This window comes from Lichenostomus cassidix, chromosome Z, assembly GCF_008360975.1.
Source record: "Lichenostomus cassidix isolate B80296 chromosome Z, HeHo_3.0, whole genome shotgun sequence".
NCBI lineage: Eukaryota > Metazoa > Chordata > Aves > Passeriformes > Meliphagidae > Lichenostomus > Lichenostomus cassidix.
In genome coordinates, this window is record NC_139511.1 from 23,823,773 (window position 1) to 23,850,339 (window position 26,567).

Genomic DNA, 26,567 nt, shown 5'->3' on the forward strand with positions numbered 1-26,567 from the left:
AACCTTTGGGAATCCCCCAGATGCCCCATGTTAGATGAGATGGGTCTGCAGTTGTGTCCAGGCTTACCCTTGGCAGAGCTATAAGACTTTACCTGTTCAGTACCACCAGTAACCACTGCAGGCATTTCTGCCCCCATCCTACTTCCCAGGGATGGACTATAGTCCTTCCTGGGTTCCCATGTCTGGTTCCTTGTGTTGCTGCCTGGCTCCACACTCCTCCAGGGTGGACAGGCAGCAGCGGAGCCAGGACAAGATCCAACTCCAAGGCTGTGATTTTTGCACTGGGTCTTGTCAAGGAACCTACGCTGTCCTTGAGGAATTGTCTGTCTCCTCAGCTGAGCCAGGGAGGGGCATGCAGCCTGGCTGTGGTGCTATGTGTGTCTTGGAGGCTGCCAGTTGATATTGCACCTTCCAGAAGCAGTCAAGAGCAGTAATTCCCTTAATAATTCCCTTGGTACTGAACAATATTTGGGACCTGCCTACTGTACACAAGAGGTAGATGGGGTCTCTGCATATTGCTGGACTCATGTCCTGTGCACCAGCCCAGGACCTGCTCATGACCTCACCTATGAAACTGCAGAACTGTGGACAGAGCTGCATAAGGATAGATGCAGAAATCAGTCATGAGCCACAGCAGTGGCGCAGATGTCAGAGAAAAGGGCAACTCTAGGCTGCTGCAGTGCAGGGGACCAAGGGATCAGCATCTTCTCCCCAGCTGTTGCAAGCCGACCTTGCCTGCCGATCTGGATGTGCCTCTGCTCCATGCCTTTGGTGTTTGCCTGGAAAATGCAGAAATCTTCTCAGCAGCTGCAAGCATAACCTCTATCTGTAAAATGAAAAGCTTAGCCAAGGAGTGCAAGACGAAGGGATGGCAAGGCAAGGCAAGGCAAGGCAAGGCAAGGCAAGGCAAGGCAGTAGGAGCTGGAGGAGTGCTCAACTCTGGAGGGCTACAACTGTGTGCTGCAGAGGCTGCCAGCCCTGCCTGCACCAGCAATTGCAGAACTTCATCACCTTTCACACTGTGCCTCCTTCCCAGCAAGTGAAACTGTTGGCTTCACATCTGATGAATCCTGGTCACTTCTGAGTTAGCTGCAAAAAATCATGCCACTCCCAACTATGAAGGAAGTACTGCAACCAAGCTATTGAAAACAAAGTGAAATAAATGGACTGTATTGAGGAAGCAGCTAGGAGGTGAAAGGAAGGGAAGGCATGACTGAGAGGCAGCCAGGAAAGCCCTGGATTTGTTTGTGGGGTATGGATGAGCTGGGAATGGTGACTGCCGTGATTGTTTTTTGCCACCTGGTTGCGTCAGACAGACTTATTTCCTGAGGCTGCTGGCATAAAGCATGGCAAAATTGTCATCAAGGAGAGAAGAGTACTGAGAGGAGATGCAGGGTCAGTCCTCATCACACTCCTGGCTTGCTGTGTGTGCAGGCCAGCAGCATCACAGTGACAACCTGTCTCTGCCCAGCAGCCTCCTTTTTGGGCCTTTGCCTGCATGCAGGCTCTGGCTCCAAACATAACTGGTGCCAGTCTGGGCTTGATGACATTGTCATAGCCTCAGAATTTCTGGAGATAAAGAGAGAACTTGAGTTTTCAGGACAAGCTGCTCAGCAGATATTGGTTGCAAATGAAAATGCAAGATTTCATTTGCAACCAACAAAGAAAGGAAGGTTGCATTCCAACCTTCCTTGGTTGGAAGGTGGGAAGGAGGAAGATTTACATTCAGCAAAGACACTAGACTGAAAAGATTAAGGTTTGTCCTGGTCCACTGATCTAGCAATTAGATATGCAGATGACATCTGCAGAAGGGCTACCATTAGTAAAGATGATAATCATGCTTAAATCTCATCTGTGTTTTTAAATTTGCAGCACCTTGGGGGAGAAGGAATGGCTCATCTGACCTGTAAAATGGGAAGACTTATACTGACTTTCTTGTGGTGGCTCAATCTGCCACTGGCTGGGAGAAACTCAAGTGTCCTATTCACCAGGTCATGCATGATGCTTCTCACAGCACAAAGGGGTCATGCTGGTCCACCTACAGGAGGGACATCTGGCAGGACGGACACGCCTGCACTGAAGAACCGTGTCAATCAGCTTGTGAAGAGCATCAGTTTTTGTAGTGCTCCAAGCTCAGCAGGGAGAGGCAGCAAGCCCGCAGACTTTGATATTGGCAGGCACTAGCAACACGTCAGCCTTGAAAGCAAGGGTGATGGAAGTGCAGCCCTGCTCCTGGGAGAGGAGCAGGGCCATAAATGGGATGGATACTTGAAGAAGTGCTCCGCATCATGCGCGTGAATGGAAATAACCTTAGAGAAACAGATCAATAATGATACTGCACATTTCACCTGCCCTGCCTCTGGGTACTGCAATTCCTGTCTCTTGCTGCTGGAAATGTGTGGTCAGAGTAGGTTCTCCCAGAAAAGGATCTGCAGTGCGGTAAAGGCAGCAGGGATCCTTTCTGCAGTGAGGATCCAAACTGCTCTAAGACAACTCAGAGATGCACAAACTGTTCCTTCACTGAGATGCAAAAAATTCTCTGGTCAGATTGTTAAGGTAAAAACATAACTCTTTATGATAACAACTGCTGGTAGACACTAACCCTGTCCAGTGCCCCCCGTAACATCAGAGTCAGTGCTCAAACATTTCCCACTGTACTTCCAAGCAGAGAGACATAGGTGTCAGCAGACTCCCTTCAGAGTTTTAGATTGTTCAGTGCTCACAACAAAGAGAACAGGGCCAGGGAAGGAGTCTGTTCTTACCACACTTCCTTTGAAATAAGGCAGTTCTCTGTGTTTCTAGATCTGATTCCGGGATCTGATTCCATGTGCACAGGCAGCCCAGCTGTTCCCACTCAGGACTATTACCAGTATTTAAAGTACTGCAAATTTGAGATGCAAATTTCTATCTTTTCTATAAGATACACATCAAATTTCAGGGCTTTCATTAACAAAACTATCAGTAACCTCACACCACCTTTTGAGTTGCTGTTTTAGGGGAAGGCTTTCAAACATTGACCACTTTGTGCAGTCCCAAGTCTCCACTTATGCCTATGTATCAAAACATTGAAAGGCTTACATTACCTCCAAAAACTTCACATCCTAAATCTTTTGGCTGTCTTATCATATATGCTCCTTGTTTGGAGGAGTGTGTTTGAGTTACACACTTTTCTTTCTTCTACAGTTATTCTTTATCTCACCTCTCTGGGGATATGGGTGTCTCTATAGCTTTAAAAATTCCAGTACTGGCGCAGAATAAAACAAGCTGTATGTCCATCAGTACTGAGTGAAGCAAGTTTTAATCTGTCTCTTTATGCCAGTGGTAAATTTGGCCCTTACAGGTTTTAAACTGTGCCCTAGCAGCAGAAAAAAATTGAAAAATTAGATGCTAAGTGCATTTTTATCTACAGGTCAAATGTGGATTAATCCAACACAACCTTTTAAGATTGCTGGCGATTATTTAGTCTTAGTGCTTGAATGAAGGTCCATTTCCCTGGTCTTTGCTAGCAGATCCTAAAGGGCAGGTTAATACCATTGTTGTGAGGCATTATGAAAAGAATGCAATGTTGCCTCTATACAGGTACTAAACAGGGTGCAACTTTATTTACAGTGTAAAGTGCATCACATGGAAGTCGTTTAAAACACACAACAAGCAGTGACATAAATGACAATACAGTACTGGGTAGGGAGGGGAAAATATTCCAGCAAGTATCAAAACATCATCAATAGCACTAATATAACAGCCTCTAGTTTCAGCTATTCTGTCCTAACACCACATCTCCTTACAAAACATGTTGACTGGGTTGATCCCGGGACTCCATGTACTAGTCACTAGTGTGAAGCTGGGGTGCTAAAAGCTACTCTGCAGCCTTAAACTCTCCAGCAAAGTCCTGTCAGCTCTAAGCACTCTCCTCACCATTGCTGTTCTGCTCTGGAGATGACCAGGACAGAGCCAGGAGACACACCAGAGAAGCACATTGGAAAAGCGACAAAAACATGAGAATTACATATAAATAAAGGTCTGCTTTTCTCACCTAAGCACTCTTTCCTTAAGAAGTCCTGTGTTGCTCTCTGCAGCTTCTCTTCATTTGCTGTTAAGGCAGCAAGGAAGTCAAGGAACAAAGTGCCTACAAATGGTGGTGACTGTGTGTTGAAATGTGGACATTACTGAACACTAACTTCAGTCAAAGCTGGAAACATTGATGGCTGTGGAGCTGGGAGACAGAAGAGTTTTTGCTACGTGCTAGCAGAGTCCATTAGAAAAAGAAGGTTGTGGGAGCTAAAACCACAACTCTTCAGCTGGTTGCAGCTCCCACTGGGAAGGAATCTACATTCACATTAATCTGATCCCCTAATGACTCCTATTCTTTAATATCTGTTTTTCATTTAATTGGCTGAAAGCTCCTAATGGCTCACAACTTCGCTTGTTTCTTTCTTCCCTATTTCTGGTCTTGGGCTAACAGCCATCAGTTATGTGTCAGTATTTACTAGAGCCCTGTTACTGTAACTGTGAGCTCATTTTGGTGTCTTATCACTTTCCTGTATGAGGGTTCATGCATAAAAGGAAGGTACATCCATAAAGAGGGGTGGGTGGGGCAGTTGTGCACATTCTTTATCTGGAGGGTAACTAAGCAGGAATAGGAAGCTACAGAAGGTAAAATTTATTTCTCCTTTTTCTTTCCCAATGATGACTGCAAGTTACACTTCTCTATTATTGCTGGGAAAAATGGAGCTTCTGATCAATGCCTCTCAGGTTCTGACTCTAAGATCTTTTTTCATAGATCAGACTTTTTGCCAACTGACGGCAATTACCAAACACGTGACTTTGAAAAATGCATGTGATTTCTGCCTTGTAATTCCACCACCTTACGTAATTATAAATCTTAGCATTTCAATCCATCAGAGCATGACTTAATGATGGCACTCAGGTGCATGTTTTTCACAGATGCAATGGGATCACCAGTCTGAGAATGAGAAATCTGATAGCACTTGTCCTCTCAGTATTTCTCAGTCAGCTGAGCATTTCTGCCTGTGTGTGCTCTCAAGAGAGGCCTTTTCCAGTTCTCTGAGGGTTCTGCGTAACAAAAATGCAGCCATTTATCAAGCAGATAGCAAGCTTTCACCTGTAGATGTAACTGGTGCCTTCTCTCTCCATCTCAGGGGCAGTCAAATATTGTGACCCAAACCCCAGATATCAAAAACAGTCACCTAGCATATAGCTGCTAGATATGTACTTCATTTACATAGGAAAGGAATGGTGGTTACAGGCAGGTGGTGAGGCCCATGGTAAATGGAAAGTGCAAGTTTCAGTAATCTGCCTACTTGTTTCCTACTGCTGGATCTTGGATTATCCAATTTAGAGCTGCACCTGAAATGTCTGTAGGTCAGAAAGCTTTAAAGGCTCTTGTTGGCTAGACTTAGTCCATCCTTCTCTGAATGAGTTTATGTTCCCTCATCTCTTTTACATTTTTTTACTATTTTACCAAGAAATCTCAGGTAAAATTCATGCCAATGCCTCCCATTAAGTCACTCTCCAATGAAGTTAATGTCACATGAACTACACTACAGAATCTTCCTCTTATGCTCACAAGAACCTATGGTTTCAATATAGACTTTATCACATGCAGTTATAATTTTTATCAACTGAAGTTCACAGACAGGCCCAATGCAGAGTTTAGCGGCTCAGCCAGCCTTGTGTAACACTCTTTACTGTTGAGTTGCTGGACATTGTATACTTTGGCAGCTGGTAAGCAGAATTGCCATATTCTGTTTAATCATGGTTGGCAGTATAGTACAGTTTTATTAGATCACTTAACGCAAGAAATGGGAGGGACTTCACTTTAAAAAACCACTTCCTCAGTGGACTGTAGGAATCTTTACATTTGTACGTGTATGTGTGTATGACATCTGTGTAGCAGCATATATTTGATAATACTTTTGTAAATGAGAAATACAGAGGATTTCTTTAAAAATTGAAAGGTATTGTAAAAATGTATCACAAAATAAAATACAAAACAAGGGAACTGGGGAAGGATGGGGGAAGGGAAACAGTGGATTTGATTTACAATGCATTAGATTCTGAGCCCTGGTTCCTAGGCTGAAGAAAGATATCTGAATGTAGTTGCTGCTCCGATGTTAAAAGGGGTAGAATCCAGCCTTCCGTTTCCTGCATCAAAAAAAGCCAAACAAAATAAAATCAGTGGTGAACATACCAAATGATCAACAGTAAGGCACAAGAGGATGCTGTCTGAAAGTATACCAGGGATTACTGTGCCACAGCTCAAAGCGGGAAAGAGAGTGGGCATGGGGATAGAGAGATCTGACACTTAAAGTCATGGCTTGTCATAGAGTAATTTGGAGCTAATCTTGTCCTGCATGCTGATAAAAGCTTTGGGACCTTTCAGCTTCCCCTTATAAATCACACCTTTTTAACCTGCAGCAGTAAATCTCTGCTCTCATGGCATTTGTCTGTATTGTTTTAAAGTCCTCAGAAAGGTATCATACTCCAAAAAGAACCACTAATAACTGAGGTCAAAGCTTGACAAAACATGGAATGGATCTCAGTGCTTGTTTATGTCTTCACTTCACCCACCCAGTTCTGTTTGGGAAACTTCCTCTCAAACAGCTCTGGAAGGCACAAGCTGCTAGACCCCAATCCTGTAGGGCTAATGAATCACCTTCTCTCAGACTTCCAATGCTGCACAAAGCTATGGACTTGGACAAAAAAACCCAACAAAAGAAGTCAAGATGAGTGCGGTTTGGTAATAGCCTAAAAATTTGCTTTGCCTCAGAGATAAACTCCATTTATTTTGGCTATTATACCCACTGGATTTGGGCTTTTCTGCTTCATATCCTAAATGGAAATGCTATCAGACTTCAGATGTATACTTTTCAGTCTAAAGCTGGGTACAGTTTGTAGGCAATACATATAAGTTGGTTCACTAAGGCATTTATAATCACAGCTGACAAATGAAAACTATTCATTTTGGACAGTGTAGTTTCCAAATCAAGCAACTCTTCCATAGCTTGATTGAGAAACTACACTGTATATCTTCCACATATAAGACAAACTGTATATCAGAAGGATAGGGAGGAATGTCTATTACTATCTCCCCAGAAAGAAGAATAGAAAAAATTATAATGTCACAGGCTTCATCAGTCTCCTGCAGAAAAATATATATTCATGTGGTTCTTAATTAGCACTCCAGGATAATGACTAATGTGTTCACCAGGAGCCTGTGTGAGTTGAGGTGTAAACATTTTTGCTATCATGTGTTTCATGGCCCTAGAACTGCCGGGAGATTTGAACTGGGTGTTGCCTCAGGGACACCGTGTTGTACTCTTTAAATGATTATATCACTCAGTGCTGGGTGTAAGATGACCTTGTACCTTATTATTTATAACAACTGTTGCATGACCCTAGTCTTGAACATGGATCCAGCTGAGGTATATACAGTTCAAAAGGAACACTAGTAAACAGTAGGCCACCAAAATTTCCTGAAGAATATTCTGTATTACATGTCAAAACCCCACTTCCATTTACATAATAAAAAATCAATCTAAATATTGCATATTTGCCTGTCTGCTTACATGCAAATATACAATTTTCTGAGTTTTCTAGAAGCCTGGCACTCATTTTGTAGAGTTCTCTCCAAGATGTTTCCATATTGCCCATAAATCTTGAGCCATATAAAGGTTTTACAGAATCTAGAGATGCTCAAAAGGCTAAAATTAATTGCTCATTCTTCAGATTTAGAGTTCAGTCCCAGATTCAGCCTGGCTCTGGGACAGTGCTCAGCAACACTTACCTAGAGCAGTCATGTCCAGTCCAGGAAGGGGGACAGGAGCACCGATTTGGTCGTATGCACTTCCCACCATTTAAGCAGGGAAACTGGCAGACAGCTGCATACAAACACACACACAAAGTGGCATTAATGAGCACAGCTACAACAAGCTGATTAAGGAACAGGGCCCTGAAACCCCATCCTGCGTTATTCTGTTAAGAATGGAAAGGGCAGCCTGAGAAGAACACCTCTGCTGAATGGGATTTGATTCTTTCCATTACTTTTGCTGTCTGATGCATTGTATGAGCTGCATGAAACAGCCAGTGTGTAATTATACATTGCCTTAAAAATTCTGTTGTTTATTATTACAATTGAGGCAACAAAAGAATGCAAGCAGAAGCAGGAGAAGGAATTAAAAGAGTCATAAGATGAACAGGAGAATAGGAATAAAATGTAGATTTCTTTTTTTTTTTAAAGTAATGTGACAACACTAGCCAGCACAAGCAGACGCCAGACATAGTAAAAAAGTATACAAAGAGACAGCATAAGCAGGGGAAGTTAAATGTCAGAAAGCTATATGCAGATCAATAGCAAGCAAAGAGTAAGACTTCACAAAATGGCACCTATATGGAGACAAGGAAAGGAAGCGGAGAACGACAGTAAGGTCCTGAAGGACACTGGATAGCCCTAAGAGGTGAGACTAGGTGCAGTAGGGCATTAGAGAATAAACCCTTGTCTGCCTTACAGGTTGCTCTGAACATGCTTTTGTGTGACAGTCTAACTCAAGGATATCAAGTAACCAAATAATAGTCAAAGCTTCAAGTGTTCCTATCAATTTTGAGATTGAAAGATAGTCATACAATTTACAGAACCAATTTAGAGATACGCTTGATGAGCTCCTTCAGACATTTACATTTGCAGGAAAACTGAAAGATGGTAATTCTTTAAAAGAGACAATGCCATATGTAGGGGACAGACCTAAAGATACTAGTGAGGACAAATGCTGGGTAATATTTTTGCAAGGAATATGCATCAGGAAGCACTGATTATTATGGAATTACAGGAAATGGAAATGAGTAGTCACAAGAATGCAAAACCACTACTCCAATTCCTCTGGGCCAAACAAGAACAAACAATGGCAGGAGACTACAGTGATAGGCCATCCACAATTAAGTGCACCAAGTAGGTAATGTTGAAAATTACTTCTGATTTTGGAGTGAAGCATATGACTGAAACATCTTAAGCTGTCACTGAAGTATTTCTCTGTCATGGCAAAAGGTCAACATCAGTAGCTGAAACCAGAAGTGATTAAAAAACTCCATAGCAGTGTTTATGACGCAGATGCAGTTATTCACTAGAATTTTCCCTTTAGCTACTGAAGAGCAAGTCAAGCCGGTACAGATTTGAATTGCTGGCCCAAAAGTGAAGAAGCCATCTATCCTCCTCAAGCACCTATTCTAGCTGCAAAGCTTGTGAAATATGAGAGGAAATGATGCATTATGTGTTAGGCAAGATAATAGTCCACAGTTAAAGTCCTTCAAAAGATAATAGTCCACAGTTAAAATGTTCTCTCTGGAATTTCAATTTTCTGTTGGGTTTGCAGTGTATCTCACAGCTTATCCCCCAGACTAACTATTCTTATCAGTTAAACAAATACTATGAACATCCATTAACAGAGGCATGGATTCCTTTTCCACCTCACACCATCAGCCACTTCAAAGTCTTGCAAAAAGACAAAATCGAGCTTTCCTGTTAAGGCCCTGTTAAAAATTGGTTAAGGTGCACCTGGGCAATAAAAATACAGTGAAGTAACTGTAAAATATTTTTAATAACTAATATCTGTAAGTGTTTAAGATTTATTAATGATTGGAAGACATTTAAGTGATCACTCAGTTGCTGAGTTTTACAGTCTTTTCACAGGGAAAAATCTTTCAAAAACTGGTGTTTGTTCAGTCTTAATATGGAACTCCATATTCCAAAGTTGAGTTCAACTATTTTCTGTAACTGCAGTTGACCTCATCTCACACAAACTGACTGGTCAGGACACCGACCTGGACACCAGAATCACTCCCTTCCTACCTGTCACTATTTTTATGTGCTCCATGCCTTTCACCTTTGGTTAAGCGCAAGTAAGAGATCTAGTAAAAAGAAGTGCATATTGAATTTGTTCAGAGAACTCAGACGATACCTAATGCAAGGTACGCATGTACCATGTACCAATTAAACTCAACTATCCTTAAATCCTTGCTTTGCTCTGCTCTCTTGCCTGATTCAGTACCCAGGCATTTAGTGGGAATCCACCAAACCAGACAGCTATTTGGTGAAAAAACTCTACAACATCTACAGCTTGTTTGTGAATTTAATGGTGACCCGCATTTGCTGAAGATGAAAATGAAAATCATGCACTTGGAATTGAGATGAATAGTTTTATTCTTCTCCCTGGAAACACTTTCTCCTCTGCGCTGCTTTTTGCAGAAAGTAGTTTTGTCAATACTGTCTGTCTTTTTTCAGAGCAAGCTTTCCTGGGAGTTTTAAAGACTCATCAGGGAGGGACTAACCTGAAAGTAATTTACAACTGGGGACAGAAAACCCTCCAGGAATATTATTGTTGGCCCAGGCTTTCCTGTGAGAAGTTTAGGAGTTCCATGAGTCCCTAGAGAACTGTGCTAGGTATTGCTAGCTATTATTTTTTCTCAAAAAAGGTGAGAAAAAATGCAGGTGAGAAGTTTTACCTGTATGGCAGCGTGATCCAGTCCATCCGTGGGAGCAGTCACACTGGTAAGGGGCCACACAGCGACCTCCGTTGAGACACGGCAGAATGCATATTGCTAATGAGAGAAGAAGAGAACCAGAGAAAATAATTATCTCCCATGAAAGAAAAGAATAGAGTGTGCAAGAGAAGAACTTAGGTTTAACTAGAAACTCCACTACACCTTGAAGTGTTTGCATGCAGTATCAGCAGGGTGGGGCAGGATCTACCCAAAGGACATGAGAAAGAAGTATGACTGGCATGGCAGCCACATATGACAAGGAGTAGTGGCAAAGAAATGGACAGGCTGGAGCAATTGCTGGAATCCTTGAGATGCTTGTAGGCTCTGTGTTCATGAGAAATGAGCCAGGGCTGTTTGCTTGTATCTGTAATATCCACAGACACTGGCCACTTCTGTGATGGTGGCTAACAAAACCAGTTCATACTTTAGTTACAAAAAATTGGATTGTTCGTGAATTCTCTGGGCTCACAGATGTAACACCCAAAACAAGTTAATCTGTGCCCTGCCCACAGAAAAGCACTTTGTCTAGGCCAGTGAATACATGCTGAGACAGATGACACCATAAGCCCCTTGGGGAAAGGCAGCTTGGATACAAGGCATTTTTGGTGAAATAGACCATGGCTGTGAGCTTTGGGGAAGAAACAAAGCATATACCAGGCAGCTGATGACCTCTGGACAAAGCACCAATCAAGCCATACTGCTCCTGTGAGCAGATCTGCAAAACTCCCATGTGTTCCTGATTTAAGTACCTTCACAAAATGATCATCTCCACTGCACTAAGTGAACAAAGTACTTGTGTGAACATGCTCTAATCAGAGAGCACGAGTAGAGCTGCATCTGAAATTTGGACCCTCAAGTGGCATTTCCAGTAGAGTTTTATATCGGGAGTGTGGAGAGGGGCTGCAGAGGACTGAGTTAAGGATTCTTCCTCTTCTGCTGTACAGCAGAGATCAAGCTGAGCAGGTACAGTCAGCCTGGATGAGAAAACAATAGTGAACTTCCCTGGACCTCACAGGACTAATGTGTATCACCAAGAAATACTTTTCTATATCATTAATATTGTAGTAACCCTGCATGTTTTTTAGAATGGTCAGGACCCTCTCAGGAAGATGAACCTTATCTTTTTTGTGAAATGTATTGTGAACTACAAGGTGTCTAAATTCTGTCAGTGGCCTTACTGTCACCTGATCCTGACAGATCAGTGCTCAGTGCTAGCACTCAAAAATTCCTTGGACTTCCAGAACAGGCCCTCAACTTCAAAGATTAAGCCTGTTTTTTCTGTTCACCTTGCATGTTGCTTGACAAGCAATAAAAGATTGATGTCACACTGACAAACTGTGGGAATTCTTTTCCCCTCTTGTAACTATCTATGCTAAATTAAAAAAAAGAAAGAAAAAAAAAGAAAAAAAAGAAAAAGAGCTAGTGCCTATACTAGTACCTATATCTGCATGAAGTGTGACCTGGCTAGTCAGTTGCCCATCTAAATTGGGATGACAGATTGAAATGGCTGGGACCATAAATGAAATGGCTGGTTCTGGTGAATGCTTCAAGTGTCATTACTGATGAAGATAATAAACTCAACAGTGGGATTCCAAACACAATTCTGTCAGAAACAGGGTACAGTCCTCTTCTGCTGAAACTGTGAAATTTACAGGGCTGGGTTGCATGTATGGCAATGGTGATACTGACAGACATAGGGACAAAAAAAGAGGGGCTGTGTGAATATACCACATAGCTGGAGTTTCCATAAATGCAAAAAGACAAAACTTGATGAACCTCTTGTTCTCATTCTGTATCTACCACTAATTTGTGCCATGTGCAACTGACACTGCCACAGAGAAGACTTGGAAGCTGGAGAGATATATTCAGAGGACCATTTTAACACATGACACATCTTAAATGCTTGAACCATATTGTTTTCCAAGAACTACATAAGAATGTGCACAATTTTTGTAGGTTTCCATGTATACTCAGAATCAGGGACAGTGACTCAGAGTCGGAGAGGACATCATGTTTGCTTGCAGATGTTCTTGGACACACTAAAGCCTAATATCAGGGACATAGTGAAAACTAAATACAATAAGGGTACTTCCCTTTTCTATCTACATAGACTCATGCCATACTGTGTGTATAGTAATGAGGCTCCTCATGCAGCAGCTATGCCAGCCTGAAAGGGTTAAACCATCCAAATTCCTTGTGCTAAGACCACCATGAAGAAAATGGGTAACATGACTCAAACTGGCATCCCCAATGTCACCCAGGGAATCTCTGACAGAGCTAAGAGTCAGATGAAAAGATGATCTCTTTTCAGTGAAAAGAGATCCAGTTGTCTAATCATTCAGATATCCATGACAGGGAAAGACAGTCTAGAATTTGTGAGGCACAAGTACACAGGTCAGGAGGGACAGCATAGAAAAGGTGACACGTTGCATTATTTGAATGTAGAATTGATGAGGCTCATAATCACAGACTGATTAAAAAGAAAGCAAAATAACTAATGTGGCCACCAGCAGAACATTCACATCTCTCCTGTTCTAATCCCTGCATGTTCCTCAAAACTATCAGGTATTGCTGTTAGAAACAGATTTTGGAAAACTGAAACAATGTGTTCTTCAACGACAGCAAAAGAGCACCCACAAACAGAATCACATCAATTTTAAAGGGGTTTGCTTTGCTTTGGAGATGTCAGGGAATGGTTATTTTTCTAGAAACAAGCCATAAGTATATACCTTTCTGCTCTCTTTCATTTGTCAAGCAGAATATAGTAATGATTTTTATTTTTTTGACTCTCATGCCTTTTTATTTTCCCACCTGGTTCACTGCAGTAAATTCACCTGTCTTACATGAATTACAACTCACAACACCCTTTAAATTACAGTTGGGGGGCTATACGTACGCTCTTCGCAGAGACGGCCCATCCAGCCATCCGGACAAGAGCAGGCGTTCGGTCGCTCGCAGATGCCACCGTTCTGGCACGGGAAACGACAGACAGCTGGAAACAGCACAAATTTAGTTACAAACCCAGCACAGCGAATTAGAAGCTTAGCAACTCAGCATCTTGCTCAGATCTTTGCAGTTGTAAAGCTTAGAGGAAAACAAACAAATGCAGTGAAGTTCAGAAACATGGCTTGATTTTGATTTCAAGGGCTGCATCATCTTTTGGCTGTGTGCATTTGATTAAGTACTGTAAGTAAGAATGTGGGAACCATTAAGACAACCAAAAAGTTGTCCATGGAAAGAATGAAAATGTAGACTTATTTAGCATAGTTGGATAAACTATTTGGGTAGTGTTTCAAGGCTGACACTGTGCTTTATCTGCTTTTCCCACTAACTTTCTTCAAACAAAATAAAAATACCCATACAATACACCATAAAAACCTATAATCCTCCTCACCCCCTGCCCCAGGCCTTCTAAATTAACTCTGGAATCAAGATTTCTTCTAACCTTGGTATGAAACACAAAGATAATACCATCTGGCATAATATACTGTATGTCAAAAGTAAGATTAACGCTGTGCTAGAACAAGCAATTTTTACTGCACTATCATCCAGCATAATGAGAAGTGACCAAAAAAAGGTGCAGCAGTGGCACAGTAAGTGTTCATCTGTGGAACTCAAAGTGTGACTGTAAACCTCACTTAGCATTCATGCTGACTGGTGCTCCTTGGCTTGCATTCCTATTCATAAGCACCTGATCATAAAAGTGAGGAATTTGGTGTGGACTCGATCATGCTGAGCCAATATATTGCCTGGACTGGACAGACTTCTGACTTCATTGTCATTTCTATCACACTGCACTGTATGTTGGCTCATACATCTGGGGAACCAGAAGTACTTTAGGAAATCAGGTGAAAGCTATGCACAAGCCTAAAGATCATCAGAGGAAGTACAATCTTTCTCAGGTTGTTGAACATATTGTACATGGAAAATCAAAAACTGTGGCTTTGAGACAATACTACAGAACAAATAAGTAATCAGACTGACAATGATCTTAGGAAACTCAATCTGAACTGCTAATTACATCCTATCTTTAATTAGTTATTAGGTGAGCAAAGTATGCATTTAAGCTTTGAGTGTTTCAGACCTTGTTCAATATTAGCATTAAATACAAACAGTGGATTGGCACACTGAAACACTGTTCAGACCTGAAATTCACATTGGAAAGAATGCAAATCTTTCCCTCAGAGAGACAAACTTGAGTCACTCCTGGAGCTAGGCCATGCCAAGCTGCAAGCCACAGCTTGGACTCTGTTGAAATGAGGCCAAAGCTCTGCCATGTTATTTTTCAATCTCAAGAGCCTTCTCATCAAGTGCCAGCCGATAACGAGAATGGAAAGAAACCTCAGGCTCTGAAAGGTTAACATAAATTGAAATATTTTAACAGAAATTTTGAAAATTTTGGTTGTAAAAATATCTATTACGAGACAGACAGCTTGTCTCTGGGTGTTGACTAAAGCAGAACAGCGTGCCAAACAGATTTCTTTTGTGCAATGAAAAAGACATAAAGGTTTGTGTGAGGTACACCACTTAAACAATATTCCAATGAATTTATAATGATATGTGAGATAAAAGATTCATGTATAAATGATATTCCACATCAAATTCATAGCCCATGAAATACGGTCTCTGAAATGTATTTTCTTTCTTTGTCAATGTAGAAGGTGCAGATATTTCATGAGTTAGACGAACTGCTTTGGATGGCAACTCCATGTCACTCAGCAATCAGATGTCAGGCAGAGATAGGCTTTTCCTGGATTTCTGCCCAGGTCCTGGCTGTGAAACTGAATGAGACAGTATCATCCCTAGGTGTGCACATGTTATACACCAATTTAGGCAAGCAGAGACTATTTGTCTGTAGCTGTGGGGATTATTCTTATCAACAGACAAGACTAGAGAAATGCTTGGGACTGGAAGTTAAGCTGGGATCTTTTTTTTTTTTTTTTTTTTTTTTGCTATTGTAAAAGCAAGCGGGGGCAAATGCAGTCCTGATGTGCTGAGGAGAGAACAGGAACCATGACTTGTGACTTGAGTTACTGGTAGAAGATCTCATATCCATGGTATCAATCTTTTAAGATCCCCTTGTAAATCCATGCCTGTGAGTTATCTTCACAGGACACAAAAGCACCACACTGCTGCAAGACAAACATGGGGCATGAGGGGAAAAAGAAGTTCTGTTATCTGTTCTCAGCTTTGCAGAAAAGCTTCCCTGTGGTTGCAAGTGAATAATTTCCTCAGGCCTCAGCTTCCCTCTCATAATGTTCGCTTGTTTGCTGATGGACTACGGAACTTTCTGGTTGAAAGCTCCACACTGACCACTCAGAGCCAGCAAAATGTGGGAGGAGGGCAAACAGACAAGACAGATTTTAGAGCACTTCAGGAAGAAGAAACTGGAGTCAGATAACCTGTGTGCATCTGTGCAGCCTGATGAGTCCTGCAGATATTTACAATCAGCAGATCCAGGCAAATACTTCTCACCCCTGAAACTCAGATCAAAATCTGGCCAGCAACCTCTAACCAGTGGTGATTCAGGCAAGAGCAGTTGTGGTGAGAGCTCTTCCAAAGAAGCTAAAGAAGTCTGCTTTTTAATTATAATATTTACGTTAACTAACCTGTTCAACCGGGACAGAATGTTTCAAGCAGGCTTAGGACACATTAATAATCAAATCACACAGCCATAAACAAGAAATGCAGCATGAGTCATTACAAAGAGTGCTTTCATGTAGTTTCTGATGTAGACCACAAAGGCTTGGGTGCTGTAGGACTTTTGTCAGGAAAAGCACTCACATGAATTATAAAGGAGCTTTGAAAGATCACTTTGACATGTATCATGAAAATGCAGGACTGTCCTCTCAGAAACATCTTTAGTTCTTTTTAGTTCCCCTTTTAGGTGAAAAGAGGAGGGAAATTGTTATTCCCCTCCCTTAATACACAGGTTATCCTGCTTTGTTTTCCACCTTCATCATCTGTGCACCTCTTCAATTCACTTCTTGGAAATAATTTTCCTTAATACTTATTCCTCTCAACAGTCCCAGTAGACTCTGTAGTGTTGCAAACAGAACATGTTTAACCGTGCTTTGCAGATCAGCCCTTCCTGGTTTCTGGTAACCAGTGGCATGAACCTTTCTTAGCAGACAATTATATACCTTGCCATAAAGTAGGGGGGTTCTTTGTAATTAATAAATATTAAATAGGAATAAAAAGTAAAGATTTTATGATAAAATATAAAATAAAATAAAAAAGTAAAGGAATAAAATTAAAGGGACAGTTGAGCAATCTGAAGTGTTACAATCAGAACAGATAGTATCAAAATAATTTTGCTAATGAATTCTAGCTTAGGTAAAGTAGCTATTATGCAGAGATGCCTTGAATTCTGTAGCCATCACAGTTTAGAAAGATAAACTTTTCAGAAACAGCCTGGTGTTTTTTGAGTGTAAATTTCCAACAGGACTTTGGATATATCATGACAACTGAAGTAACCCAGGTGCTTTTACTTCAAATCTTCTCTACCTGGCTGCTTGATGGGTAATTCTTCATGGCAAGAATTACCATGGCAAGCCATGGTCACAAAACCAAGACAAACCTGTTTTTTCAGGAGAAGCTTCTCTATTCCTGAAATACTCAAGAGTTGCAAGCCCACTTCTTTGGTTCTGGTTCTCCTCAAAATGCTATACTCATCCGTGATTTTTAGGCAAGACATAACTATCGGATACAGGAATTTAACCGAGTGTCTGTGTTCATAGAGTAGGGCAACTCAACTTGTTTAGGTGTCAGCATTCATAATATTTTCCTGTTAGAATTCATATAAAAGAACTAATGAGGGGTCCCCGATTAGCCAGGCTTAGCACAGCATAGAATCCTCTGTCAAAGGGCTTCTGACCTAAACAGCAAGTCTCTGAGGAAGAAAGAACTGCTGCTTCTATTTTGACATGGGGAGCTGTGACTTGCAGGAGGAGAGGTGGACCTGACAAATATGATGATGGTTCCAATGTTCCCAGGGGAATGTCCTCGAAATTTCCCTCTTGGTGCGAAGAGGAATGGGTCTGCTTGTGACTGGCCACTGCTGTGTCATAAGGTTTTTTGCTTTCTAAACAAAATACCTAAAGTTTCAATTTGTCATATGATGACTGTTCCACAATCTGAAGTAAGACTTCAGGGTGAAGCTAACTCACTGCTCTGCAGCTACCCAGCAGCAGAGTGCAAGTCAAGCTTCTAATATGGAAATGGCAGATGGCAAGATCTCTTCCACCAAAGCCCTATGACCTTGGAACTCTTTTGGTATGCCTCATCCATGACTTTAGGTTAGGATTTGAATATGCTTACATATGTTTTTTATTGTTGAGTTTATAATATTTTCTGTTTTGTGTTTGTTTCCCCCATTTTCTGTTCAAGACTTTTAATTTATTTGAATCTTCTGTATGGAAGAGTTAATTTTTGCTTTAAGAAAGTTAATGTTTTAGCGCAACAGACCAAAAAATTACAAATGCTTGTTGGTATACCAGGTGTAGAAAGGCTGAACTTTGGTATATTGTTAAATATATAAATTTTCTAGACTGCTTAGTGTGTATTATGTAGTGAGCTGTATCAATCTCTCTTTTATTGCAAATTGATTTTCAAGAGCTGCCATACTTAAGACATAGTGAGGGACTAAGCAGCCATTTGTTCTATTTTGGTTTCTGCAGTGCTCGATTTTTGACTGTGAAAAACTGAATGGCAGTGCCTATCTGAAACAGCTCAGCTTGTCAGAATGATGACTGGTTCTGTCACTTTTTCACAAAAGACGTCAGGAGAAAAGATCCTAGGTGTGGGATACAACACTGTAGCAAAAGACACTGTAAGAGTAGCAAGGACTTTAGAAATAAGTCTTCTCTTTAACTTGGAAATAAAGCAAGAATCTGCACTTTAAATGCCCTGAGTTAAACTATGACTGCACTGAAACTAGCAAAAATTTCACTTTCATTTTTATTGCACCCAGGATGACACCTCTGTGCTTATGGCAAGGTAAGATATCCTCCTGTTAATTAAAAGGACTTACCTTTGCAGGTAGGTGGTGTTGTCCATGTTCCATTTTCCAAGCAAATGCTCCGCAGGGGCCCCTCCAGCATGTACCCACTGTAGCATGAATAGGTGATCATGTCTCCATACTGATAGGAGCCACCACGAATCAGAGCATTCTCTACATGAGCTGGGGCACCACAAGAGATCTCTAAACAAAAGAAATCATCCAGATGGGGGTGAGCTGCAGTGCCCACACAATACAGGTTCTAACCCTGGACACAATGCTGTCTGGGGGCGTGGTGCCAGAGACACACCTCTGGTGGTAAATCAGTAGTGGTGCCCTGGAATCTGGACAAACTTGAGAACCCCATGAGAACCCCGTGATGTTCAACAAGTCCAACTGCAGAGTGCTGCACTCTGGTCAGAGCAATCTGAAACGTAAGTACAGACTGGGAGAACAAGTCACTGAGAATGATCCTGGGAAGGGCTTGGGGATTCTTTTTGGTGAGAGACTGGACACGACCCAACAGTGTGCACTCACAGCCCCAAAAGTCAGCTGTATCCTGGGCTGCATCAGAAGAAGTGTGACCAGCAGGGTGAGAGAGGGAAGTATCTCACTGTATTCTGCCCTCACGAGACCTCATTTGGAGTGCTGCATCCAAACCGGTGATGTCAGTACAAGGAAGACATTGATCTCTTAGACTGAGTCCAGAGAACAGCCACAAAAATGATCAAAGGGATGGAGCAACTCTCCTACCAAGACAGGCCGAGAAAGCTGGGATTATTCAAAATGGGTAAGAGAAGGCCTCAGGGAGAGTTCATTGCAGCTTTACAGTATCTTAAGGGGTCTTATTAAAAGGAGGGAATATTTATACAGGGAGATAGAGACAGGACAAGAAGCAATGGTTTTAAACTGAAAGAAGGCAGGCTTAATTTAGATATCAGAAAGAAATTCTTTACCCAGACACTGATGAGGTGCTGGAACAGGCTGCCCAGAGAAGCTGTGGATGCCCCATACCTGGAAGTGTTCCAGGCCAGGTTGGATGGGGCCCTGAGCAACCTGATGTAGTGAATGGCATCCCTGCCCTTTGGCAGACAGGCTGGAACTTGATGACCTTTAAGGTCCTTTCCAACCCAAGCCATTCCGTGATCTCATGAATCTAAACAATATTGCTTGCAAGAAGCCAAAAAGCTTTCAGGCATGCTTGCAAAAGGACACTATACCTTCTGTCTGTATCAATAAATAGAATCAACGGCAACGCCTCTTCCTGAAACTGTTGTCTCATCACCCATAATTTCATAGGTATAATTCTTAGGGTATATAGGGTATGCATCAACCAATCTCAGCTCCAGGGCTTGCAATAGGTAAATAGACAATGCATTTACAGGAGGGCCTAGTAGATAGTAGGATGAATACTGTTGAGGCATCAACCCACATAAATGTGCTCTGAATCCTTTTAAAGAAATAACTCTGTCAAAAAGAAAAAGCACATTGGTCTACTGCAGAGCTTCTCAGAGCTCTCTGGAAAGTACCAATCCCTGTGGAACTGCATGTCATGTACTTACTTTCACACTTAGCTGTTGCTGGAGTCCAGGTCTCATCAGCATTACAGGTTATCACAGACTGTCCTTTCAGCTGGTAGCCTTCCCTGCACCTGATGGATACATTCTGACCAACATGAAAATCCACCTCCGACAGAAGGGCGTTCTCAGGGATTATGAAAGGCACAGGACAAGGGTTTGCTGTACAGAGAAATGGTGTGAGGCAAAAGGAGAATGGGAGAAAAAGAGATGGAAGGGAGAAACTTTAGAATCGTTTCTGCAAATTTCAAACCCAAAACATATGAATAGCAATAGAAATGGATGCTGCACATGAATCCAATTTATAATTTGATTTGAAATGATGAGATTTGGGTCATAAAATAATAATTAAAAAATGTTTGATTCACTGCTGTCACATGGCTTGCTACCATACTGTGCTGATGCCAGGAGAGGACATACTAGGGATTTAAGTGAGGACCATCCTACTTGTTCCTGTGAAACCATTTTCTCTTGTCCTTACCCATAACCCTTCTATGAAAGAGAACCAGACCTATCCTACTTTGTGTTCTGAGGGCTGGACCAAGAAAGAGCAGCAAAAATCCAGATGTTTGATTAGAGACTTACTGTGACATTCATTAGAGTTTAGAATTTCTCTGATTTTATTTATTGCTGTCTGAAAACTTGCTGGGCTATTTTTCCATGGTCTGTTGATCTCATCACAAATGTGGAAAAGATTTGATCTATATAGAGCAGAGATTTATGCCAGTTTCTTGATACTAAAATACTATGAATACTTTGTAATATAAAAATTAAATGTCTCAATTAACCACCCTAAGACTACACTAGGTCTTAAAATTAGTTACACACACATACAGCAACAATACAGCAACAAGAAGGGGCTATTGTGCATGTGTGTGCACAGTGGACATGTATGTAACATGCTATTTCACAGAACTGCAGAAGAAGTTATGCAGCCATTAAGTCCAACTTGCTTCTCCAAGCAGGGCCAACTAGGTCAGAAGTTTCTCTGGAACCTGACCAATTGAAATAGGAGTAACTCTGTGGATGGAAATTTCATGTCCTCTCTGGTTCTCTGTTCCTCTGACTGTGTTGATGGTAAAGAGTTTCTTCAAAAACTTCACTGGAGTTTCCTTTATTTCAACTAGGAATCACCTTTCATGCAACTCTGAGAAGAGTCTGGCACTTTTTTCCTTTACACCCTCTCAATATGTCACTTGTGGATAACAATAACATCTCCCCTTTGTCTTCTTCTCCAAATGTTTCTCTCACCTGCTCCTACTATATATCAAGTGGTTGACTATAATAATTCCATTTTATGTCATCTTTCCAACTCAAGGGAGCAATGCAGAAGACAGCTTGTTTTTTTACTGTCACTCATAATACACTCAGAGAAGTTAATGCTTTAGCTTGTACCAATAACTGCTCCTGGTTGTTTCTCTGCAAAAATGGGATGCACACCACCAAATCTCCCAACGTAGACCAAACCTATTTTTTAAACTAGAAGGACAAATTTTGTTCTTGGCTAGTCCAGAGGAAAATTACAGTATATTTCCACAAAGATCTGCAGAAGCTGCTCTAATTTACTGCCAGTTTAAATGAAGAGTAGCCTGGCCTGTAGTGCTTACAAATTGAGACCACTTTTCCATTACAAAGCAAACACACACGTTTACAGAGAGGCAAGGGATTACTCCATCTTCCATCTCTTGTGCACTCTGCTGCAGGTTCTCCTTCCAAGCTGTATCCCCTCTCACAGAGATATGTTACTGTACTGCCAACTGTATTGTTTTCATAAATTGCTTTCCCATTCAGCAAGGGAATTGGAATTTTGCATCTGGTCTCTGCAAAGGAAGAGGTCTTATTAATTCAGCTTGATATTAGTCCCAGACTTCCAACAATTCCTGAATTAGTCTCACAATATGTTTAAAGTTGCCACAGACATGTAAGTCACAAAGAACTTTGATTCAATAGCCCTGGGAAGGAAATGCAGCCAGCCTAGAGAAGAAGCTCCTCCCAGTGATGGAGAAAAGCCCCAGCAACATGTTTTTTCAGGCCAGCAAAACGGGGAAGTGAGGACACATTTATGACTTCATACTGGGGTCAGTGGGGCAGAAAGACGGAAATCATTCTTGATGGAAATAATTCTTTCTTGACACTGACATAAACTGCAGCAACCCAGGGTTACAGAATAATTTCTGAAAAGGAACTCAATCTCTGGATCATATGATATGCATGCATAAGAGAGGAGCTATTGCTTAACCCAGATCGAAATGTCCCAGGACGTGAAACCAAACAGGTACCTTCACACAATGGCAAGGGTTTACTCCAGCTCCCATTGGCAAGACATGTGATATTCTGGGGCCCAACAAGATGGTATCCAGAGCTGCACACAAAGGTTACATTACTTCTGTAGGTGCTTCCAGTAGAAATGGCCTCTGCTTTTTCAATGGAGGGATGCAGCCCACAAGTAATTTCTAGGAGAGAAGAAAGCTTTTGGGTTTTATACACACAATGAAGACTGTCCTATCAGTCACACACTGTCTGATAGCTCTGTTCTCACTCTTAATGGAACGACAGGAAGAGAGAAGTTGTAAACTGTTACATGGAGAAAGGTTACACAATTCCTGCCTCGCCCTTTCTCCTGAGGTTCACAGTGCAGACACGATAATGTGTCCAAATGTATTTGATGGTATTGTAAGCTATGAGGTGTGTTCAAGCCAACAGAGGATGCAGAATACGTCTTCTGAGCAGGCCTGAGGCTGCATTTCCAGTCTCCTTTGTGCCTGTACAGTGCAAGATCTAATATGTGCTCAAGAAAAACGGCAGTAGCTAAGAAGGATCTTGACCCCTGTCCTACATTGTGGAGACCAGGTAAATTCACCAGAGGTGAGAGACAAGAATGCAAGGCATAGGACTATGACATGAGAAGACATAAAATTATTTATTTGTAAAGACTATAAATATTGGCATTTTATTTATAAGCTGTATGAAACAAGTCATAAATCCCTCATTCCAATTTCCAATTTCCCTCTTTTCCTCCCTTAACTAGTTATCTTCTTGATAGAGAGCCAAGATTTGATCCTAGGGAGCACAGTTTTGCTACCCAGACATACTGAGTAGCCAGGATATATTAGCTTTGGCATAGCAGGGGTGAACATGATGTCCAAGGCCCTGCACCCCACAGTTCATACAAGTCAGACACAGCAGGCCACATTCCTACCCTACTGACCTGAGCATGACTCTATTTTTGTGCCATTTCAATGTGCCAAAAGGAGCTTGCTTCAGATCAGAGAGGTACTGCCAACGAGAACTTCTCTGCTGGCTTTTCCTCTGGCTCCTCCTTTTACAGTCCCTCTGCAGGAGGAGAAGACAGGGAGGAAGCCAGCCAAAACACTTTCCGCATTCCCTAGCTTTCCTGGACATTGCTCTGTTTGTTACTTACGCACGCAAGTTGGGGTGGAAGGGCTCCACTTTTTGTCAACATGGCAAATCCTCCGGCTTGGTCCCTGTAGCTCAAAGCCAGGGTCACAGCTGTAAAAAACTTCACTGCCAAACAGGAACTCCTGTCCCTGAACAGATCCATTTTCTATCATGTCTGGGGGTCCACATGATATTCCTGTAACATAAGCAGTACTTTCCAATCAAACATAATGTATATGGCCTGTCCTGTTCACCCCTCCTCCACAGATTTTACTCTGAGAAACAGGAAAGAACACAGCAGTTGTCTGGTCATTGCCAGGAATTGGTCATGAGTAACAGAGCAGAATCATGCTTGGTGCTTCCACTTTCTGCTAAAAAAAAATAAATCTATTGTGGCTGAGCTGGCAGGAAGCCTCAGGAAACTGTTGCCAACAGCTGAAGTCCACATAAGCATTTTTGTAGAAGCTCCTATTTTGGCACTCCAATCAGTGACATCTCAGAGAGGTGAAGTACCTTTGAGAATGAATTTCCATAGAGTTACATCTGAGGATGCTAAATACCTGTGACTCCTGGCAACTAAGGTGTTCAGAGGTCCTCAGTAACCCCAGAAATCATGACCTCAAGTGTCAGCACTATTTAAACCTAGAAGCTCTCTGCACAGGAGCAAGGCAGAAAGATGTAGAGATTTCCTTCACACTACCACCTGCATACACCAGCAATTCTTCAACTTTTCCAGATTGTTATTAGTAGTACTTACCAAAAATATTTAGATAAATGCAGACAGTATGACTTATAAAGCAAAATGAGCATTACTGTTTTTTGTTGTGTGATATCATCCCTGACCAACATTAAATAATAGACTCAGGTAGAACGTACTTCTGCACGCTGGCACGGTGCCACTCCAAAGCTTGTCCTCTTGGCAAGTCCGTTCTGCATCACCCTGTAAAACAAAAAAAAAAAATGTTCAAAGAACAACTTTACTTAGTTAACTCTTTTCTCCTGTGATGTTTAGGATCCATCAAGGTGAGGAGGCTTTTTCTCCATGTGCAACTCATGTAAAGAGGAAAACTAAGTGCTACAGCCCAAGTCTACTAGTAGAGTTTAAGACAGAACTCCTTTCTGAAAAATTATGGGTATACTTCATAAACGACAAGTTTGTGGGGCCACTTATTTAGTTCTCTTGTCCATCTCTCTAGAGTATCATCTTTTTTGTCAGTTTTATCATTCTTGTTCCCAGAAATGCCTTGTGATGACAAATTTTCTCCTTTCAGGACTCACTTATAGGAAATTCAACTAGTAATTTTTTCAACAAAAGCACAAACTTATGTTTTATAAATGTGATGTGCTGATTTAGCCACATCCCAAACACTCATTCTTTATATTTGCCTATAAATTACATTATTTCTTTCTTATATACAGGCTTTATAGACAGTCTAATAGCCCAGGATTTAATTCTTATTTTAGTCTGAGACATGCAGAACAGTATCTAACTTTCTCCCTTGATGTAATGTACTTTCCTTACAAAGCAAACCGGTTGATAAAGGGCAGCTATTTGACATGTGTGTTGTATGGTATCACACCCAATGGGCTTTGCTTCCCAAAGGAAAAAAGCAGGACTTCTCTTCAACAGCAGGGACTCAGTTCGACACTAGGCGGCGAAACTGGAATACAAAGCTTGGGAGAACTTGTTACTGTATAAAAACACTGGCTTATTACCTCCAAAAATTACTTGAAACAGCAGCTCTAAGTTTTTGTCAAAATACCAACACCTCCATTCCCAGTGATAATGCATATTTGACAACATAGTGAAAATTAAATTCATTGTTACCTAAGCATTCTCCAAAACTTTATTTTTATCTTGACTGAGTGAATTAGGTTCTGACTGGGTGATTTTATATGCATGAAGTTCTCAATTAATTACTGGTGTTATGACAGCACAAAGTAAGCACAATCCTGCATTCTGCTTGGTACTCACAAAACCGGCATTAAGAGCCAGACTCCATTCTGGAGACACCTCACCACCTCATGTCTCACTCTGTCATCACCTGGGGATAGTTGAGATCATGCTGTGCCTCAGCAACATACTGTCATTTCTGAATTCTCTGCAGCTTTTGAAAACACCCCCGAGACAGCTCTGAACTTGCTAGCCTGAGTTCTGATACTGGGAAAGCAATGCTGTTTCAGAGCTCAGATGGGGATAAAAGCCATAATAAAAACAATGGACAGGAAAGAACTTTGATTCTTTCTCCATCAGGGAATAAAGCTGCCAATGAACAAACTGGAATATCTTTGATATATCACTTTAATACCATCTAGCAATGTCATAGAATTGAGGGCAGTGAGGTTTATCAGGAACTGGAAGGCACAAGTCTTTGCACAGCAGACATAATGCTTGGGACACTACAAAACAGAAGGAAAAATTGTAATCTAACTCTAGCTAAAGAACCAGGTCAAGGGAGTAGTACATGAGAAATTAAGTTTCCCATGACTTATGGTCCCAAGCATGCGTAATGCTGTATTTGCAGAGGACTTCAGTTAAGAAACCTCAAACACTGCAAGATATCTGCTGGACATATACCTCTGAACAGGATTCTTATATTTGCTTCAAATACACACTTAAGCCATTCAAAGACTGTCCCAAACATACCATGAACACTCTACAGACAATAACAAAACCAGCAAACACCCAGATTCTATGACAGTTAAGGGAATACATCAATATGGATGAAACAGTCCACAGCAATCACACAGGAACAGAAAATGACAACTAAAAGTTTAGAGTGTTGGAAATTTGAGCTTGCTTACTTGTAATTCATAGCCAGAATCACATTTATAAAGAGACACATCTTTGTAATTGTATTTAGTGCCAACCACAAATCCATGCTCTGGAGACTCTGGAATTCCACAGGACACAGGACTGCAGATGTTAGCAGAAAATGGTGGAACCCAAACACCATTTTCCTGAAAAATAAATGTAATTAGAAATGTAAAAGCACTGTTTTATATGTTTAATTAACATAAAATTGAAAAATCATAGT

At 41.4% G+C, this 26,567-nt stretch overlaps 1 protein-coding gene across 1 annotated transcript in view; it reads right to left on the reverse strand.

Annotated features, from left to right (window-relative positions):
• Positions 1 to 3,574: 3,574 nt before the first annotated feature.
• SVEP1 (sushi, von Willebrand factor type A, EGF and pentraxin domain containing 1) overlaps positions 3,575 to 26,567 on the reverse strand; it is a 117,422-nt gene continuing 94,429 nt past the window's right edge. The window contains exons 40-50 of the mRNA XM_085042305.1: positions 26,335 to 26,490; positions 24,406 to 24,469; positions 23,552 to 23,725; positions 22,410 to 22,583; positions 21,777 to 21,950; positions 20,116 to 20,292; positions 18,587 to 18,757; positions 13,451 to 13,546; positions 10,516 to 10,611; positions 7,808 to 7,901; positions 3,575 to 6,165 (exon numbers count right to left, since the gene is read on the reverse strand). Coding sequence (XP_084898431.1) covers positions 6,135 to 6,165; positions 7,808 to 7,901; positions 10,516 to 10,611; positions 13,451 to 13,546; positions 18,587 to 18,757; positions 20,116 to 20,292; positions 21,777 to 21,950; positions 22,410 to 22,583; positions 23,552 to 23,725; positions 24,406 to 24,469; positions 26,335 to 26,490 — 1,407 coding nt within the window. The 3' untranslated portion in view covers positions 3,575 to 6,134. The remainder of the gene's footprint in view (positions 6,166 to 7,807; positions 7,902 to 10,515; positions 10,612 to 13,450; positions 13,547 to 18,586; positions 18,758 to 20,115; positions 20,293 to 21,776; positions 21,951 to 22,409; positions 22,584 to 23,551; positions 23,726 to 24,405; positions 24,470 to 26,334; positions 26,491 to 26,567) is intronic.